The 21,531-nt window shown below is 39.8% G+C and overlaps 1 protein-coding gene across 3 annotated transcripts in view; it reads left to right on the top strand.

The window, feature by feature from the left end:
- Positions 1-21,531, top strand: part of mbd5 (methyl-CpG binding domain protein 5) — a 57,618-nt gene that overhangs the window by 805 nt on the left and 35,282 nt on the right. For all 3 annotated transcript variants that reach the window (XM_085447339.1, XM_085447341.1, XM_085447340.1), the window contains exon 2: positions 14,817-15,442. In XM_085447339.1, the coding sequence (XP_085303465.1) occupies positions 15,330-15,442 (113 nt within the window). In that variant the 5' untranslated portion in view covers positions 14,817-15,329. The remainder of the gene's footprint in view (positions 1-14,816; positions 15,443-21,531) is intronic.

Consider the following 21,531-nt stretch of genomic DNA (forward strand, 5'->3'; position numbering starts at 1 on the left):
GTTTAGGTTGTTTTGGTTGTGTACACAAGCGGTTGTCATCTTCCTCCGGCTTCGGGTGGGTAAAAAAAGTCTTGTCATTCAGGCTATGTGGCTGTCAACTTTGAAGGCTGCTGCAGGACAATATGGCTCATTTATCCCCGAAGCTTTCCTTAGCCAAATCCAGCAGGCAGGAGCTACAGCAAGATTTAAGTGCTGTGCTGAGAATTAATGGGTTTAATCTAGCCAGCGGTGGATATCTTATGGGTCAGGACAGCGTGTCTAACCTTTGTGGTGTTGCAGGTTTATGCTTAGCAAATAGAAGGTGCTTTGTGCTGGTAGCTCTTCACTTTCATGAAACTGGACAGCTGTAAATATAGATGGAAATTCACAAAAAAACCTTCATATTGAACATCTTCAGCGCAGTCTCGCAGCAGTTTATGAATTAGTTGCAACCTTTAATCTATTGATTAGTGTTTCATGTACTGTACTCATGTACTGATTTGTGTCAGTGTACGGCAGATTAATGTTTTCCACTTTAAAAAGGTGAAAGGCAATAGAAAAGTCTTTAGCGGCCCCTCATTTCTGTATACTTTTCTAGGAAATGGGAAATGTGTGCAAACATAAATGAAGATGCAGTATATAAAAATGGACCTGTACAGTTCTGTACAGTTCTGCTGGGCTTGAATGTCAATATCTGGTGTGACCACCTTTACTCTTCAACACAGTCTGAACTCTCTTAGGTAGCGTTCTTGTCATTTCTTTAAGTAGTCTTCTGGAATAGTTCTCCAGGATTCTTGAAGGACATTCAAAGCTTTTCTTTGGATGTTGGATGCCTTTGGTTCTGTTCTTAGTTATTATGAGGTCCGGGCTCTGGGGAGGCCAATCCATGACTGACAGTGTAGCATTTTGTTTTCTTTTAGTGCACTGGTAGTGTATTTGGGATCATTGGTGCATCAAAATCAGACTTCTCTGCATTCATACTTGTTTTACCAACAGTTTCGACAAGATTTCCCACATCAGTGGCTGAAATCTAGTCCCAAACCATGATAGAACCACTCACAGTTGTACCTCTCTTTACATACTGGCAACAATTTGAAACAAAAATGTCAAATTTGGATTCATCACTCCGTAAGACCCGTTACAACTGATTTTCCAGGCAGCCCTTTTGTGATTTTGTATAAGAAAATGACTTTAATATACTGTTCATCTGCTGTAGGCCTTCCAAGTCTTCTTGTGTCCTCTACTTGTTCAGTTTCCTCAGATTTTTTTTAAGGACATGTTGCACACCATGCTGAGACAAACCAGCTAATAGCTCTTTGGGAATCAGTTTGTTACTTTTTGAACCTGTCAGTTTGTGTTATTGTTGGCATTTTTCATAGATTCGACTAAATAAATAAGGAAAAACTATGACTGGACTGAACCCCAGTGGGGGAAAAAAAACATTAAATGCCCAAAGAAAAACTTTGGGAGACCTCCAGAAAGCCTGGAGAACTATTGTTCAAGCTTTAAAAAATAGCAAAGTCTGGCTCATCTGAAGCAAAATATAAAGAAATAAGGGGTGGCTGAAGATTTTCACAATACTCAGGTATAGGTTTAGGTAGGGCTGTTCGATATAACGATATATACCGGATGACGATATAAAAACGTCTATCGTTTAATTTTACGCTATCGTTTATTTTGTGGTGTCGCAAAATAAACTGTTTACAGCAATTTTTTTTTTTTATCGTTTTGATGGTCAATGTAGTGGCTATATTAATTTCTTAAAGTTCTCTCTTTCTCTTTTATTTAATATAACCACACTAGGGACGGACAAGCGCCTGTATTTATGCGTTGACGTTAGCAACAACGACAGTAAAACCATTGCATCACGTGTCCGCTTGTTTATTTTCCACATAAACCCTTCACAATAAAGCTCAAGATCCTGTTGAGACTTTTCAAAATAAACTGAATCACGTGAAAGAGTATGCAGAGTATTTTCGGATGAGAAGCAAAAAAGAGCCGCCAGGTGCTAAAAATAAACCTTAGACTCAAACGTTAGAACAGGCTTTTCCCCGCAGCACACTGTGTAATAAATACTCACAAAGAAAACGGCGGCCGTTACAACTTATGTCTAAAAATGTATAGTTTCATGCATCGGTTAAAACACTCGACTCCAGGTACATGACACCCAGCTGGAAACACTCCACGTAAGTCGAGCTGCCCGAGATTCACAGAATTTACAAAAAAAAATGTTAAATTTTTGTGATTTATATCGTCATCGGGACGATAGATGTCTTATATCAGGATATGAGAATTTGGTCATATCGCACAGCCCTTGGTTTAGGTACTAAAAGCTACTGTACAAGTTTAGAAATAATACAATACAAACACAATGCAAACATGAAATATACCATCTATTGAAATACATTGCTTATAAAGTTGTGCGACCTACCACAAAAAATCCCTATAATTTGTGTCTTTGTACATCAACAAATAAGTCTCTTTTTGTGACACTTTCATGTTTCGCTGTGAAAAAACTCTCAAAAACTGTCTGCATCTGAAAACCCTCTCAACATTTTTTCTTAATTAAGGGGAAAAAAATGACAATAAGTAGTTCTTTGAATGCACAGATATCTCATCTAAATAATGGGTAAGAGCATTTCTACCTGTAATTTTTCCTCTTCATATGTATGTTTACCTGGACTCTAATTTTCAGACTTTAATGGGATTAAAAGCCCAAACAGAATAAAAATGCTCCATATAAACACCTGACATCTGACGTAGGCTCACTTTGTTGTAATTAGGGTACTTTTTCCAATACCGATACACAGGCACCAACTTTCTGCTAATACCATGTACTAAAACAGTACTTTTGTTAATGAAACTGTCGTTCTTACTGTGAGGAACATTTGGGAAACTGTTATGTAGATATACAACAAATTTTTCTGGCACAACTTCACCTAATTCCAAGGTGCATGAAGAAGACAAAGATCTGATGACATGAAGACTCCAGCGACACTTAAAGTATTAGGGAACAACTTTATTGGTTTTATTTTAGATTTTATTGTATTGTCAAAGATTATGTAATTGCGTTTGGGGCTATGGCAATGCATTTGCGACTTTTACATCAGACTATTCCTAAATTAAAGACGTCTAAAAACAGTGGTATAATCTTTTTCATGCATTGACCTCATAAACTTGGTAAATTTTTTGCTGCGTTCTATCAGCTTGTGTCCTGCATCATAAATGCTTGTGGAGGTATGTTTCTCCAAGCTGGTGCTCTGTAATGACCTTATCTTTAAGAGTAAAAAGTGAAATAAAAAGTTGAAACAAATGTACTTAAAACCATAAATATTCAATTCAAGGAGAGATTTGTGACTTTCACGTCAGTATTTTTGAAAATGTGCTCTATGGCTTTATTTAAATGTGGATGGAGGTATGTTTCTCCACAACTGCTAAATGGCATTGTTTTTCCTAGCTGAACTGGTCCTTTTAACTTAATTATATACAGACTATGAGAGTTATGAGCAACTCCATAATTTATGTTCTTTTCTGTCATGAAAATTTAGAGTTTAAAAAGAATTATTTTCGAAATACATTTAAAACAGAGAATGATAATTCAGACATACATGCAATATTCATAATTCTAACAGTTAAAAACAACACAATAATGAGGCACAACAATAAAAAGACCATTTTAATCCAATTTCAGACAGTTCATTAAATCACATGCCAAAAAGACTGAAATAAAAGACAAGATATTGAGGAAGATGAATGCATGATGTATTAGTGGCTTTGCATGTGCAAGGAAATGATGAAATAAACATAGTATGTACAAAAGGAAAAATAAATGGATTTATAACAAATCTCTAAAATCTCTCTCGCTCTCCATCTATCTATTTGTGAATAATTGTTGTGTGTGTGACATCACACAACGTTTTGTTCAGATTTTCCCACCTGTTAAGATGGAGATGGGATAAATGCAGACATATGCCATAGTCAAAATGTGCAAAATAATTATATATAAATGTAGTAGAGGCCACTTTGTGCTCCTAGTTAGAGTGAGCACTGCATGTATCTCTGTATGCAAGTATTTCTGCTAGAAAGAGAGAGGATGGCTGCAATTTTAAGAAATCTGCCAAATTTATACTAAACAAGCTGTCCATTTGCATAAAGGCAGCTTTTTTTAAGTACTTTTTACCACTCCTAAAAAACAAAACAACAACAATTTTTCAAGCTGTACTGGTCCTCTTCAATGAGTTTATTATATACCAACTCTGTGAGTTAAGAGTAAGCCAATAATGGAAATAGCTGTGCTGAAAAGACTAAGAATTTCCAAATGCAGTGTTGTTCTTGTGTTTCATTTTTAAAATTATTGCTAAATAGGTGGACAACAAAAGGAAAATGCTGTTGTTAAAGTCACATATGCATAAAGTATTCATGACTATTCAAGTTTGTCAGATACTGCATAGAGAAGACCTTTGGAAGGGTGTTTCTCCTCTTATGAAAAAAAAGGGTTTCTGTGATTATTAATAAACTCTTTAGTGATTAAAATCAATGGTGGGCACATTGGTGCCAAAAGACCATCCATATCTGAATTTCGGGATTTTTATTCAAACATCTGCCAAAAATATGAAATTAAACAAAAAAGCTGTTGAGAAAGACGAGTGGATGACGTATTTGTGACTTTTACAAAGAAAGCAGTGTAAAAGACGCTTTTCACGTTTTTAAATTTGCTGTTCTGGTAGCTTGATAAAGACTCTTGTGGGCTTTTTACCACCAGGAATTTTTTAATTTTTTTTTTGTTAAATTGTGAATAACACAAAAAATCCTGCTGATGTCTATTCTGGGGGGGAAAAATTGTTCACTTCACCTGGGGTCATGCTTTCAGTCGTGACACTGCCACTGCTCTTCCATAGATTCTCATTTTAAAATTAAAAGCCAGCATCATATAAAAAGCAGACTCTGGCATCTTTATCCCCTCACCACTCAACCAGTTACAGCAGGATGCTGGAGGTCTCTTTGTGTTCAAAGGGAGTTCTTCCTCCCTACTGTTGCCCAGTAGGGATCATCGGATTGTTGGGGTTCTCCCTCTAGTACTGAAGGGTCTTTACCTTACAATACAAGGAGGCTTATTGTGAATTTTCAGTCTACTTTTAGCCTCAAATACAGATGAGGGGTTCATGCTGTGGAGCTCCAAACCTCCAGCGTTGCCTTCCCGCTGCGTTTTCCACACCAGTTTCTCTCAGCAGCCTCGTGTGCTTCCTGTAATGAGAAAATGCTCACTCACTTGTTAATGGGGTTTGACTTCATCTAGTTTTTTGTTTGTTGTTTGTTTGTTTTTTTACAGTTGAACTGATTGGTTGAAATCAACCTGTGCAGACACACATTTTACTTTGCCATTGGTTATGTCAGACCCTGTGTAATACCAGTAAGACTAACGGATCATCTATTTTAATGCTTCCGCTGGACTGTGACTGTGCTCCCTTGATTTTTACAGTTCCCAAAACAACTACTCCACCACTGTTATCTCTTCTAATTGGCTTTATTAATTTGTCACTCTGCAAAGACCTTAAGTCTTCCAGTGGGTTATGTGCTCCATTCAAACTTACCAGAGTCCAAATGCTGGCAAACTGGCGTTGCGTGCTCCTAAAGTCGTTTGGAGCTCATGTTCTGACCTGAATTGTGAGTTGGCGAGTAAATGTTGTCGGCTCCTAGATAAAGGTTTTCCTCTTTCTCCTTTTCTTGTCCCGATGACTAAAGATCGGTCAGAGACAGGTTGTCGTTAGAGTTGAGTGAAAGTCCAGCTCAGGCATGAACAAAGCAAAGAAATCTACCTCTTGACCTAATAATGAAATGCACACAGGCCACTTTGTCTGATCATATTCTTTAATATTTGGACACTGACGGAGAACGTTTTCATTTACATAAGCTGCCATCTTTAATGGACCACAAATTTAGTTACTCGAGGATCTTTGGCTGTGTTTCTGCTCGTCTTTTTTTTTCTTTAATGTGATTTCTTATCTAAAACAGTTTGTAATTTTTTTTACTTATTTCCTATTGAGGGTGCATTTCTTCCTTTTGTACCACATTAACTTTTTCCCTCTCTTGTTCTCTACTGTTTTGGTGACGTGTGCAGCTGGATTCACTCCAAACTGTAAAATTCCCATCACATTCAAGTACATGCACTTTTGGATGTGTGAGATTGACCTTTCTGGGTTTTTCCATACAAATCTGAGTTGGCATATTTAAAAAGGGGTTGCAACATTTACCTTCATTTTGTGAATACTTTCAGTTACAGGTCCTCAGAGTAGATAAACATAGTTTGAAATCTGCCGTTTTTTTAATGTTTTTTTAATTTTATTTTTACCAGCCCTGATAGCTCAGTAAAATAAATGACCATATGGCCAAATAAATACCTTTAACAGCTAGAAACAAATTTGAAGTCAAAATAAATACAATCAAGTAAAATTATTATAGATTTCAATGAAAACTTTGAGTAATAACAGAGAAAAAGTTCATGGAAAATAAAACAGAATACAATTAACCTACTAAACGCACTAGTGGAAAGTGTGGTGCAAGAAAGCATGAAGTTGTGATATATACCTTTCATACAGAACCTAATTTTAGCAAATATTCACTTCTGAAAATCTGGATGGCGATACTTTAAAGAAAAAAGTAAAAAATTATTTTCATCCACTGTTCAAGTTTTTGCTTGAGGTCTAACTTTATGCACTATAAGTTGAGAGATTTTCTCTCATATCTCTCTTCTATGGTTTAAGGAGACAAAGTAGGAAAACGAATTTCAAATACGTGTCTCTGTCCTTTTTTTTTTTTCCATCCACAGTTGGTGTATTTTATACAACTGCATTGGTTTGACTGCTAGTGTTTGATCTCAGACAGTCCAGCTTGTAGCAGTTTTATCCACCTCCTCCTGCATCTCTATGTAGCCGGCAGAGCAGTAGGTGGCAGGGTGCACCTTCACTGTTCCCCAAATTCACATCAGGAGTTAGAGACAGGTAGAGGTAGCTTTAGTAGGTGTGCTTTATTGAAGGCTGGGAGCCTTTATGCATCTTCCTCATTGTTCTCTTCGTGACCACCACTGCTATAAACAGCTGGCAGGAGAAAATACAAACAGCCCGAGATGGTGAATCATACTTCTTGTGTCTTCCACGTGGTATCTCCAGCTGCTGCAGCCATGATGTGCAGTTATGTTTCGGGAACTCAGCTCTGCTGTCACCTATGACTAAGAAAACACACTTTCATCATGTTCAAGCAGCAAAGGAAACGCACAAAAATGGGTTTCATTTCCTTTTCCCGCTGTTTTTTGTACTTTAGGTTTAAGGAAATCCTCTGTAAAAAGACACGTTTTTCTTAACCCTCCTGGTTGGGAGTCCTTGCTGACAGCGAGGACATTACTTGACCACTTGGAAGACGTCGAACTTGTAGATTTTAACCTAGGTGGATAGAAATTTACCATTCCTGTGATATCTTTGGTGAAGTTGTAGCCCTCAAGCTTTACAGTCTACCAGAACACAGCATTTGTTTGGGACAGCATAGCATATGCTGTATTCACATGTACCCTGTTTTTTGTAGTGCAGATGTGTACTGATACTACTGGTATGTGCATTAGCATGGCTGCTAATGACAGCAACTTTCATGTAGAAAGTTGTAGTTTGGAATAGGGCTGCTCAATTAATCGAATTTTAATCTCGATTACGATCTGGGCTTTCAACGATCATTAAAAATGACTGAGCCGATTATTAGCCCCTCCCTCGTGCTTTACTCTCGCGCTGCTCCGTGTGGGAAATCGAGCGCACCTCTTTGCATTTCGAACACGTGTCACAACAATTAAGAGCAGCGGTCTCCAACCTTTTTTGTGCCACGGACCAGTTTATGCCCGACAATATTTTCATGGACCGGCCTTTAAGGTGTCACGGATAAATACAACAAAATAAAACTAGTACAGGTACCGAAAATTTTTTTTATTCATAACACATGTGAAAAGACCCAGGAAAACTGAGTAAACGATAACGAAATAACGCTGAAAACCGATAAAAACCCTAAAAACTATACATTTCACACCTGAGCCTCAACTCTCGCGGCCTGGTACCAAACGACTCACGGACCGGTCCGAGGCCTGGGGGTTGGGGACCGCTGATTAAGAGGACCCGAGGGAACCTCGGAAAGCTAAGCAGAAGTTATTTGGAGAGGAGAGTGACTGCCGTTGGTTGAAAAGAGAGGTAAAAAAACTTCAGTGGTGTGGAAACATTATGCCCATATGGAAAAGATATATATAAATCTTATAAAGTTTATATCTGTCTTGTGTGAAACTTGTATGAAAAGCATATAAGAGTGAAAACAGATATAAGATCCCTTGAAAAATTATATAATGAAACTTGTATGTTTTGGATACTTACTAAAACAATGTATGAAAGTAATGAGAAAGTGGCCACTTTCATGAGTAAATCATATAAGTTTTTACTATTTCTTTTCCATATGGGTGGGTTCGCGGAGTCAGATGTGGATCAAGTAGACATAGGCTGTGTCCCAATTCAGGGTCTGCACGCTTGAAGTACGCATTTTAAGTGCGGTTACGTCACCGCCACGCGACGACTGCTGTCCCAATTCGAAGTGTACTTCAAATGCATACTCCAAATGCGCCATCGATTTCCCCAAATATCAAGCGTGGTCCGGTGCACGCTTCGTGGTCCCATATATCCCACAATTCATAGCGCGGCGGTGGGTGTGGAGAATTTTGCTGCAAAATACGGCAGAAGGGAGCGGCCGAAGAGGGTTTTTTTTCCCCCAAACTTTATTGAACGTATAAAGCGAACAGTCAGTCATTCCAGTTCAGTTTGTACAGTAGACATACAAGGCAAATAAGAGTAACAATATACAGTACAATGAAATAATAAGGATAAATAAAAAAAGAAAAAAAAGGGGGGGGGGGGGGGGATGTGACAGACTTCATAACAACTTTGTACTTGAAAGTTGTGACATCTCATTCGTTAAACATTTCTGAATGAATTTCCCTAATAAGATGGAGCGGCCGAAGAGTGAACTGTCAAAAGTACTGAATATGATGTCACTTATTTATGTGCGAATGTTTAATAATTAAAGTCAGTCATATATCCACAAACACAACAATCTGAAATATATATATCTGACAATACTATAATATTGGCCATATTATATTTACATTACCACAGTGAGATGACTTTAGTCTCATGAACAACATTAACTAATTGTTATTTACTAACTAATCTTAAATGACTGTTCAGCACAGAAATGAAGCCCAACAATCATGTTTTACAGTCCCGTGGTCTCAGCCTCAGATACTCAACTAATCAAAGTGATGTCATGACAAAAATGAATGACTAACAAAACATTTTTCTCCTTCATTTCTGTCAAACAAAGCTGTATGTTCCCTGTCTCGCGGTTAGTATCATGGTTGCTAGGCAACCTGAACAGCGCGACGAAGCGTATACCGTCCTATTTCACAAGCCTCTCACTTCTGCACTTCTCGTACTTATAGTATGCACCGTACGTAGTGCGCGTACTTCAAGCGTGCAGACCTTGAATTGGGACACAGCTATAGTGTGTAAACTTTGCTACAGTGTCGTAGCTGCACCACAGCGCAACACTGCAAAGTTCACTAAACATAGATGTTTACATTTTTCATTTATTTTTTATATTGCAAACATTTGCACTGTTATCAGTATTTGCACACTATTTTATATTATTTTTTGACAATCTTTAAAGTCATTATTCAATACATTGTTATTGTTAAATAAATATCGTCAAATAATCGAGATCTCAATTTCAGTGAAAATAACCGTGACTTATCACTTTTTGCCATAATCGAGCAGCCCTAGTTTGGAAAGCATGTAAATAGTTTGATATCAGTTTGAGAAAGATTTTTTTTTTTTTTGTTCGTCCATGATTGCCAAGACTTGAGAGAACATTTTTCGAAAGTCAAATGTGGTTGTCCATAATAATTATATGTGTGGTTTGAGAGAAATTGATAAAATCCTGTTTACGTTTGATTTTTTTTTCCCTTAAATTTTATATTTATGCAGGGTTCAACATAAAAAGTGGCCGAATCTTTGGAGCCAGTAATCATTAGTTTTTAATGATTAGTTTTTATTACCGTCAGTATTTTCACAATGAAATGCCAATGGAAATCAAACCACCCATATGGATTGTTTAAATGTAACAAAAAACTGTTTTGTTTGTTTGGTTGTTATTGTTTTTTAACTGCTTCCATCTACTTTTTACACGGCAGCAGCTTAGTAATTTAAGTAGAAGCTAAAATGGAAAATGGAAACTGTCTGCTTGCAGTTAAACTGATCTTTGTCCATCCAACGGCTGGAGCCATGGACTGGTCGCCAATCTGGCGCAGACTTAAAACACTCAAACCAGAGACAACCATTCACAGTCACACTTATGGGCAATTTAGAATCATCAATTAACCTAACCCCTATAACGGCATGCCTTTGGACTGTTGGAGAAAGCTGGAGTACCCAGAGAGTACCCACGCAAACACGGGGAGAACGTGTGAACTCCACACCGAAAGGCCCCAGGCACGTGGTAGAATCGAACTCAGGACCTTCCTGGTGTGAAGCAGCACTGCTAAACACTACCTGATAGATCTCTAAATCTGTAAAAATTTCTTGTAAACTTGATGCAGGCTAACAGCTGCCTCTCTTTTAGAGCCTATGATGTATGATTTTCAAGACTGGTACAGATATTTAAAAATTTAATCGACCAATACTTTGTTGCTCAGTTAGATGAAGACAAAACAGATTCCCCTAACGTTTGTTATGTATATTTATTTTTAACTCCTTTACATGCATTTTACTTTACGTACTAACTGCAGTGGAAGTATCAGTCTGCTAATAAATGACATGTTATTTTTATGCGATAAGCTAACAGTACGTAAAGTAATTTTAATTGGCTTTATTTTGGGGGAATTTAAAGTGATCGACCTGCCCCAGTGGGGGGGGGGGTAACTGTTAACACTGTTATTGTTATGTAAGCTTTTGTAATTCATGTGGTATGACTGCAGCATGCCTTAGAGATGATCCCAAAAAACTGATCCATGAAGCTAGTTCGTGCATAAGAAGAAATTCTAAAGAAGGGTAAACCAAAAATAAGAAAAGGAGTAGGATTGTGTTAAGCGAATAAGATTAACTGCTGATCAAAATAATAGAGGTGGGAATCACCATACATCCCACGATACGATATTATCACAATACTTAACGCACAATACGATATTATTGCAATTTTTTAAAAATATTTTGCGATATTCAGATTCTGTACATAAAGGTAAACTTTATCAATATTCATTTTATCTAATATCAAAGTCTCGCACTCAGTCTTTCTCTCATTTCAGTCAGTTTTATTGTTGACAAACTTGAACGGTTTGTATTACAGTCTAGTCCAACTTAACTGAATGCAACCATCTGGTACAATTATAGCTATTCTGAACTATGCAATTTATGAAAACTATGCAGCCCCTTCAGCAACTGAAGAATTTGAAAGTAAATTAAAACAAAATATAATTTTACATTAAATAAAAAGGTTTTAAACTTAATTAAAATAAAACATGTCTTAAATTAAAATAAGTAAACTGTCATGTTTATTGCTGCCAAAAAAAAGTTAAATACATTTGGACAGTGAAGGAATGTCAGGATTCTTGCTCAGAAAAAGGAGCTGATCAACATGCTCTGAAGTCAGAGCATGTTCCAGTCCACAAAAACTTTTTTTGTAACAAAATATCGATTTCTGCTGTCCCTGTATCGATACATTATTAGCAAACAAAATATCACGATACTACACAGTATCGATTTTTTCCCCCACCCCTACAAAATAATCATGCTTATGAATTTTTGTGTTGTAGAGTAGCTCTCGGTGGTTGGTAATTTAAAAGTGTTTGATTGAGATCAGGCCCATGATTTTACGAGTCTGCATCTTTCCAATTTGAGGGAATAATACAAGAGAGCATGCCTCAAAAAAACAGCATTTATAAAAGCCAAAGATGTCTTCAAATAGCAACGCTGCACTGGGCTCCTACAGGGAAGCATAATTCATTTTTCCCTCCAGTGTGAACCCAACGGTAGAAACGATGTCTTCTCTAGACTTAGACTTATGTTAAATTAGATTTTAACTATGCAACAGAGGTTTCTCCTTTTGCTGTCGTGTCTTTTCAGATAAACTGTGTATGTTTAACTGCCACCTCTTTCTTTCTTTCTTTCTTTCTTTCTTTTTTTTTTTTTTTTAAACCGTTCTTCCTCTGTGGTGGTGTCACTGAGTTTGGTCTCAGTTATGAGTCAGCAGCACCAGCGGCTGAGAGGAAGCTTTGCATGGAGCTCCATCACTCACAGGCTCTATTCAGCCTGATTACCAGCTTTGACGGGCTTCTCCTACTGTCTGATAGGGAGACGGGGGGAAGCTGACAAAACTGCTGCAGTTTTTTTTTTTTTTTTTTTCTTTATATAGACTTGAATGTTGAGGCAAGATTAAAGACCTGTTGTTATGAAAGCGGTTAGGATAAATGAAAGCATTTTCAACAATCAATTGCTGTGTAAACCTTCGTCTAATATTTAGGCGATTAAGCTACAGACTCCTAGTAAGGATACTGGTATTGGTTCTGGTACCAAACAGCTGATGTTGGTTTTCTTGCAGCGAGATGTTACTACTTCTAGTAGCCAGGCTTTCTTTGCATTAGCTCGCTTGACAAAACGTAAAACCCCAGTAAGAGTTAATGTGTATCACAATGCTGGTTATCACCTTTCTTTGTTAAGACCTTGATTATACTTTGCTACAGACATGGACCATTGGAGACTCGAGAGCTGAGCTATAATTCCTGTTCCATTTCTTAGAAGGTCGCAGAATAACTCAAGTTTTCTGGCTCAAGTTTCTGAGCTGCAAAGAGGAGTTCATCTTGTCAAGAACAGTCGTGTATTCATGAATTAATATTTTTTGTCTCCCTCTTGGTGAAGTCATTGATTTGTAATCTGTACATTAAAGCTTTGAAACTTTAAACTTGCTTTAAACATTAAAAGCTAGTCTTTTGCTTGCGGTCTGACTCCATCTCATAGCCTGAAGACCCAAAATTAACTACATTCTGGTCTACATCATGTTTGCAGACTGTTTGTGGATTTTGCTTGTATTAAAAGCACACTTCTTGTCATTCTGCATTTTTATTGGTCCACTATATGTATGTCACATTACAGCAAGCACCAAGGCTCCCCCGACGGGCATGCTTGCGCTGTTCTTTGACGGGTAACTGTCCTTGCATTGCGCAGTGGTGCTGTTGTTGTGTTGAAGGTGAAAGACCTTTAATAAAGTATGCACCTTGGTTTTACTATTACTTTTACTCAATATCCTACTCATAGACCAAGAACTCTTTATAATCTGTGGTCAACTATAATTCCCGGACTCTTAGTAGTACATTTACAATTGCTTTGGTCTCTGAATGATAGCAATAGTCATCATTAATGTCTGTGAAGGTTCTCAGTCATCCAGGTCATCGTAGTCAAAGGAGCTTGCAAAGAAAAGCATCTGGACTTCTTTAAGTTGCTTGAAGATGTTTCACCTCTCATCCGAGAAGCTTCTTCAGTTCTAAGGTCAAATGGTGGGGAGTCCCAGATTTAAACCTAGTGGGAGTGACCCCCCAAAGAGGGACAAAAGGACCCCCTGATGATCCTCTAATCGCCTGAGCCAAGGTGTGAAACTGGGTGTGGGTCACAATCAGCCAGGGTTTCTAATTTTGACCATAATTTACAAGGTCAAATTAGTGTTTTACTCAGTATGGCTTGAAATTGGTGTCTGAGCACATAAACTCATCAGGAAAATGTTTTCTGAGGTCACTCTACAGATGCAAGGGGTTTTCTTCCCCTAGACTTCTATAGGCAGTCCTCTTTGCAGAGTCAGAGAGTTCGCCTCCTAATGCTCATTAAATAGAATGCAGTTGTAAGACAAATCTGCATCGGCTTCACTTTTCAGAGCCAGGAGCTACAGATATCTCTTCCAGCTTTTTGGGTCAGGAACCAACTGATATCGACATATCAGAGTGGCCCCACCCTAATTTTAACTGTCCATTGAGCCACGAGAAATTATTTAGATATAACTGCAGAGTTTTGTTATTCCCTGTATTTCCCCGTATCGCCCCAAAGTAAATTAGAGTGCATCATGGGGGTTAAATTTCTTAAATTAGTTCTGAACAATAGGCTTTGTGGCTTAGATATTACCTTTTTACTCTCCCCTCCAAAAAGAGGGAGTATGTAATTAGTTCCGTTTGTCTGTCTGTGTTTTTGTTAGCAGTTTAGTCTTCACAGTTTACAAGATCTAATTTTCAAATTTTATGTGATGGTAGATACCAACAACAGCTCAAGCTGATTTAATTTTCATGAAAATCAGGTCAAGGTGACACCAAATTTTAAAAAAACTTAAAAACTTTATATTACCCACAATTTCACAACAATATACTAGGCCTTCGGGTACATGAGTACCTGGATTGGGTAATTATTTGGCCTTGACCTTCATTGTTAGCACCCAAGGTAAAACTTAAACCTGGATACAAAAAAATTTAAAAAAATTAAAGAAGGAAACCATATCAAGTATAATGTTTCATGAACGGGCATGGGGAGGGCTGTACAACGGACTTTATCTTTTCAATGCAACGCCCTGCAGCTGAAGCCCTTGCCCTTCGGGGGAGTTGCGCTCTTGATGTGCTTTTGTTAACTAAGAAATCATTTTCTATTAGGGCTGTACGCCTGTTAAATATTTTTGATGTGTAATTCTTTGTTTCTTGTTCTTACACCTCTGTCTTTTCTCCTCTGCCCTCAAAGGAACCATGGGAATACCACTACCCAACTGCATTTGGGAATCAATATGTTGAACATGGTCCGCAACATGTCCGCCTGAGGGGAGCCTGTTCTGGGCGGTGAGAGACAAATGGTGAAAAATTAAAAGTAAAGCGACTCTCCCCTCAACGCACAGCCGATTCCTCACCCCAACCCCCCACCCCTCCTCCTTCTCCCCTCCTGAGTCGGATGGCTCCGAATGACGAGCTGCAGTAATGGAAGTCCACCCGCCGTTCAGCACCGTGGCCATGAAGCAGCTCAAAGGGTAGGGTCTGCCGTGAGCTCGCCTCACCCTACCCACCCTGCACCCCCATCCCCCATCAGCTCCACCTGAGAGCACACTCCCACTCTGAAGTGAATATTCATCATCCTGAACCCTCCCTCCTATCGCCACCTCGGCCACGGCTTTGGAAGACAAACATGACGCGCATTGCGAAGACACTGGTTGATGTCTGATATATATACCTCTGAGGTGTCGAGCGTAAAACCAGCGGAGCAATGAATGGCGGAAAGGACTGCGAGGCAGGAGATGAGAGGCAGGCCGTCCCTGTCCAGGTCCCCATTGGCTGGCAGCGCAAGACAGAGCATGGTGGAGGGGTCGTGTACATAAGGTAAGAAAATGAGATCAAAACCATCAGAGATTTCAAAGCAAACATGGCTACAGATTAAGAGAAATATATCTGTGAACCACTGCACATGCTCAGTACATTTAGACTGAAAGCTGTTTAATAAAATGTTTAAACTAATTATGGGCATGAATGTCATGATAATTTCTGGCTTTTAATGATTTCTTTAAGCTGTTCTTTGTTCTGGAATGATTGTATAGCATACATCTTTAATGACTTGATAAAACAAGTACTGGGTGCCCAAGTTTCAATTTATTTTGTATTTTCTCTAATCCACACACGGTCAAAAGTATATATAAATACAGGCTCTGTTATACTGTCTATATACTTGCATATATAGGGGATTTGGGAAGGCCATTTCAGAAACTTAGTTACATCTGAAATCCAAGTTTCATCCATCCACTTTTGATTTTTATCCACTTTGTGCAGTGCACCTTTACCACTGTCAGCAAAACAGGCCCAGAGAATGATGCTACCACCACCATGCTTGACAGTTGGTGCAGTGTTCTTGGGTTTGAAAGCCTCATCTTTACTCCAACTATAACTCAAGGCAACGATATAAGTTCAATCGTTGTCTTGCCACATAATAAACGTTAAAAAAAGAGGTCTATATTGGAGCAGGGGTTTCTTTCTTAATTGGCACCCTCTCTGGTGTTCCAGAGGTTTCCAGTTCATGTCAGGCTTGAACCTTGGTAGTTTCTGTGCTGTTTCTGAAGATCCTAGCCAATTTCCTGTGTGACAGTTTGGGTCTTTTTCCACATCTGAATAACTTGTACTTACAATTGTTTGAACTGATGATCTTCGAGTCTGCAGTTATTTAGACCTTCCTAACTTGTGTAAATCTACAATTCTCCTTCTTAGATCTTCAGTGAGTTCCTTAGACCAGCGGTCCGCAACCTTTTTTGCACCACGGCCCGGTTTATGTCTGACGACATTTTCACGGACGTTCAAGGTGTCGCGCATAAATACAACAAAATAAAGCCAGTACCATTACCAAAAAAAGAAGATTTATTCATAAAACATGGAAAAAGACTCAGGGAAACAAAGTTAATGATAAAAACAATAAAAAATGACGATACAAAACCGATAAAAACCCTGAAAACCATAAATTTCACACCCGAGCCTCATCTCTCGCGGCACGGTACCAAATGACTCACGGATGAGGCCCAGGGGTTGGGGACCGCTACAATAGACTTCCCCCACTGTTCTGAGCATTTGTAAGTCCAATAAGGGCTGTTAAACAAATCCTTTCCGTGCTGCAAAGAAATTACCAGTTTTAGTCAATTGTGATCACTAAAAAGAAAAAGCCAAGTTGAGACATCATAGAACCTTCAGCACCACTTATTAAAAGATTTTGAGCCTGTATGTATATGTTTGAGCCTGTGTGGATTATTAAAAAAATCCAAACTTGTTTTGCCCCAAATTACCATGACAGTCATGTTCTTAATGAGTGTATGTGTGGGGCTAAATGGCTGAAAGTCTAACCCCTGGCGTCCACCAATCGAGTATCAGTCTTTTTAAATCAATCTTAAATTGCATCATTTTGTTCCTATAAGAGTCAAGAAGAAATGAAAATTGTCGCCACATCTATCAGCTCATTATTACCACTAGTCTATATTAGGGCTGCACGATTAATCGTTAGAAAATCGCGATCTCGATTCATACTTATGTGCGATCTCATTTCCAAATGACAATGATTTTTAAAAAAAAGAAAAAAAAAAGACGGCGATTGTACCGCATTTTGGTCCGGGACATAATCTGCATGAAAACAAGCGCTCACTCTTCCTGCTCAACAAATGACAAGGGCGGAGCCTTATACCACGTGATACAGAAGCTGTGCCGTGTGATGCTAAAATTAGCAGGGAAAAAACAACGGAGAGCATGTCAGGGATGACGAGAAAGTGACAGGAGAAAATCTGTCCCGGTCAACCACCCAAACATCAACAACGGGAACCTTATACAGCGCTTCCCTATACCCGTCGAACTCCCGCAGGCACAAAGAAATTACGGAGGCTATCACTTATCACCTGACCAAAGATATGGCTCCCATCAACACTGTGCAGAACGAGGGATTTAGGAAAATGATCAACACCCTAGACAAACGCTACACAGTGCCGTCCCGCAACTATTTTTTTCTATTGTTGCACTACCTGCTCTATACACGCAGCGTCGAGCAATGGTGGAGACAGAATTTCAAGCAGTACAACATTTTGCAGCAACAACAAAACGTGAGACATTTGTTGTTTTTATGTTTATTTATTGTTTTTATGTTCAGTCTCAACTGTTACGAAGTTGATGTGCAGTTAATAAGTGCAATAAATATTTATACTGGAAAAGAAAATCGTGAGAGAATCGTGATCTCAATTCTAAGCCAAAAAATCGTGATTCTCATTTCATGCAAATCGTGCAGCCCTAGTCTATATCATGACTAAAAGTGTGTTCACGAACAACGGAGGTGATTGATGTCATGTATCAAAGGTAAGCGTCAGGTTTTGGTCCCAGTCATTTGAATTCAAAAAGCACCCAGCAGGCTTGTTTACTGTGCACACAGGGTAGAGTTTCTCTAACTGATCGATGAGCAGAAGCATGGCAACTCTTTGATGATGATGCTTCCTGTGTCCAGTCACAGTCACCTGATTTAGTTTCCATTTGGCATGAACTAGACACACAAATTTCTCCACTGATCAGCCCACGGACACAGGTAAGCTGCAGACAGTGAAATGACTAACAAAGCGACTGCTACTCGTCGGTCTCCTCCGATGAGTCGAATCCTTGTAGGCTGTGACTTGGTGTCCTTCCCGGCACGTGCGCTCACCAACCACAATGAACCGAAGCAGTTGGCTGGTGTCAGGTTTATTTTGGGTGTTGGAAAGAATCCTGTCTGTGACCGTGGCCTGATACTGTCACAGCACACTTGTATTTGCTGATGTTCTTTTACATTTGAAAGCATGCTTTTGCTTCAGGGATGACTCCTTTTATTATTACATGGGCCACATGCAGGCTAATTTTATCTCAAGCTGCCGCGACTAGTAAGAACATTGCATAATAACCTATATGTCTAAGTTTCTCCTTTCTTTAACCAGTGTAAAGATACAAAGGCATATTAGGCCTAGATTAAAAACAATTATCACCCAGAAACCGAATTTGTCCTGTGCATGTGTTCCATCCTTTCACAATAAAAGTCCTTGATTGCGTAGCTTCTGTACACAAAATGGCTCACAGAAGTGTACTGAAGTATTAGATACACTTTGCATAATGTGTGCCTCCAGAACTGCCATAATGCTTCATGTCATAGATTAAACAAGGCACTGGAGAATTTGATCCATATTCAGAGATGCTCTTCTGCACATCTGGGTTGTAATGAGTAGTTGTTTGAGTTACTGCTACCTTCCTGTGAGCTTGAAACAGTCTGGCCTTTCTCCTCTGACCTCTGACATCAACAAGATATTTTCTCCCAGAGAAATGCCGCTCACTGGATAATTTCTGTTTTTTAGGTCATCTTCTCTAAACTCTAGTGATGGTTTCTGAAATACCCAGACCAATAACCTTGCCACATTAAGTCACTTAAATCACCTTTCCTTTACCATTATGATGCTCATGTTGTCCTGACTATGCCTAAATGTAGCAAAAAAGGGGAAGCACATTATTAAGACAACCACATTTTCACAATTTTCCTTGAGGAAAGACAAATGAAGAGAAAGTAAATGACAATAATGACTGGGATGTGCTCCTGAGCCCACATGGTGAGGACATAGAGGGGGCGACACACTGTCTTACAGACTACCTCAACTTTTGTGTGGACACGGTCGCCCCTGCTAAGACGGTACGGTGTTATCCTAATAACAAACCGTGGGTAACACAGGAAGTCAAAGCTGTCCTCAACATGAAGAAGAAGGCTTTCAGGAGCAAAGTGAAGGAGGAGATGAAAGCAGCACAGCGGGAGGTGAAACGCTGCCTGAGGGAAGCAAAGGACACCTACAGGAGGAAGGTGGAGCAGAAGTTGGAGAGGAACAATATGAGGGAGGTCTGGAATGGTGTGAAAACCATCACAGGCCACAACACCAAGAAAAGCACAGTGGGGGGGACTGTGGAGAAGGCAAACGAACTCAACAACTTCTTCAACAGGTTTGACCAGCCCACAACCCCCCCACCCTCACCCTCACCTTCACTACAGAGTCCAATCCCCACTCTCCTACCTCCCTCGCTTCCCCCCCTTCCTGACACCATGACACCCCCCTCCTCCAATCCCTCTCTCAGCAGCAAGACATCTCCCCCCCTCCCCTCCTCCCAAACATCTCCCAGTGTCACAGTGGATCAGGTCAGGAGACAACTGAGGAAGCTTCGCCCCAGAAAGGCAGCAGGCCCAGACAAGGTGTGTCCTAGGATGCTAAAGGCATGTGCTGCTGAACTTGGGGAGCCGCTACAACGAGTCTTCAACCTCGTGCCGCCCTATGGAAGACATCCTGCATCGTCCTGGTCCCCAAAAAGAACCGGCCCAATGAGCTGAATGACTTCCGACCGGTGGCACTGACGTCACATCTTATGGAGACTCTAGAGCGGCTCTTCCTCAACCTCCTCCGACCACAGGTACAACATGCCCAGGACCCACTACAGTTTGCATACAAGGCGGGTGTCGGAGTGGAGGATGCCATCTTGTACCTCCTACACAGAGCCCACTCACACCTGGATGGGGGAAAAGGCACGGTCAGGATCCTGTTTCTTGACTTTTCCAGTGCCTTTAATACCATCCGGCCCTGTATGCTTCAGGAAAAACTGAACAGGATGGAGGTGGACCCCTGCCTGGTGGCTTGGATCTCCGACTACCTCACCGACAGACCACAGTACGTCAGGCTGAAGGACATCACGTCTGACACAGTGGTCAGCAGCACAGGAGCACCACAGGGAACTGTGCTGTCCCCTCTTCTCTTCACCCTGTACACCTCTGACTTCTGCTACAACTCTGAATTATGCCACATTCAGAAGTTTGCAGACGACACAGCCATCATGGGGTGTATCTGGGATGATCAGGAAGAGGAGTACAGAAGTCTGGTGAGGAACTTTGTCGCATGGAGTCACACAAACCACCTGCAACTCAATACCTAAAAGACTAAGGAACTGGTTGTGGACTTCGGGAGGTCCAGAGAAGGTCCACTGCCAGTTCAGATAGAGGGGGAGGAGGTGGAGGTGGTCAACAAGTACAAGTACCTCGGGCTGTGGGTGGACAATAAACTGGACTGGTCATGCAACACAGAGCACCTGTATAAAAAAGCCCAAAGCCGACTGTACTTCCTCAGGAGGCTGAGGTCTTTTAACATCTGCAGGAAGCTCCTGAGGATGTTTTACCAGTCGGTGGTTGCTGGAGTACTTATCTATGCTGTGGTGGTGCTGGGGGAGCAGCACAGCAAAGAAGGACTCATCCAGGCTGGAGAAACTGATCAGGAGGGCTAGCTCTGTGGTCGGCATGAAGCTGGACACTCTGGTGACAGTGGCAGAGAAAAGGACATTAAAGAAACTGATGGACATTATGGACAATGCCAGGCATCCTCTGCACACGGCCATTAACAACCAGAAGAGTCTGTTCAGTGACAGGTTGCTTCTCCCAAAGACAAGAACTAACAGACTTAAAAACTCCTTTGTCCCACACGCCATCAGACTGTTTAACTCCTCTCTGGAGGGGAGAGGGAGGGGAAACAGGAGGACAAAGGAGGGGGGAACAACTAAGCTGTAGTGCCTCTTCACCTCACTGTACAATACCTTGTGCAATACTTTTTGTAAATAGTCAACAGTGCAATAGACTCAATACTTGAAATGTGCAATTCACTTGTATTTTTATTTTTTATTCCTATTTATTCTATTTATCCCCTTCATATATTTTATTTATATTGTCTCTGTATTTATATATATATGTGTGTGTGTGTATGTGTGTGTGTGTGTGTATGTGTGTGTATATATATATATATATATATATATATATATATATATATATATATATATATATATATATATATATATATATATATAATATTCTGTAACTTCTGTCGGTGCTGTGCTTTTTTGGAAATCGAATTTCCCAG

The sequence above is a fragment of the Copadichromis virginalis genome, linkage group LG23, assembly GCF_057382275.1.
Source record: "Copadichromis virginalis isolate Kocher_CV1m ecotype Utaka linkage group LG23, C_Virginalis_male_GT1.1, whole genome shotgun sequence".
NCBI lineage: Eukaryota > Metazoa > Chordata > Actinopteri > Cichliformes > Cichlidae > Copadichromis > Copadichromis virginalis.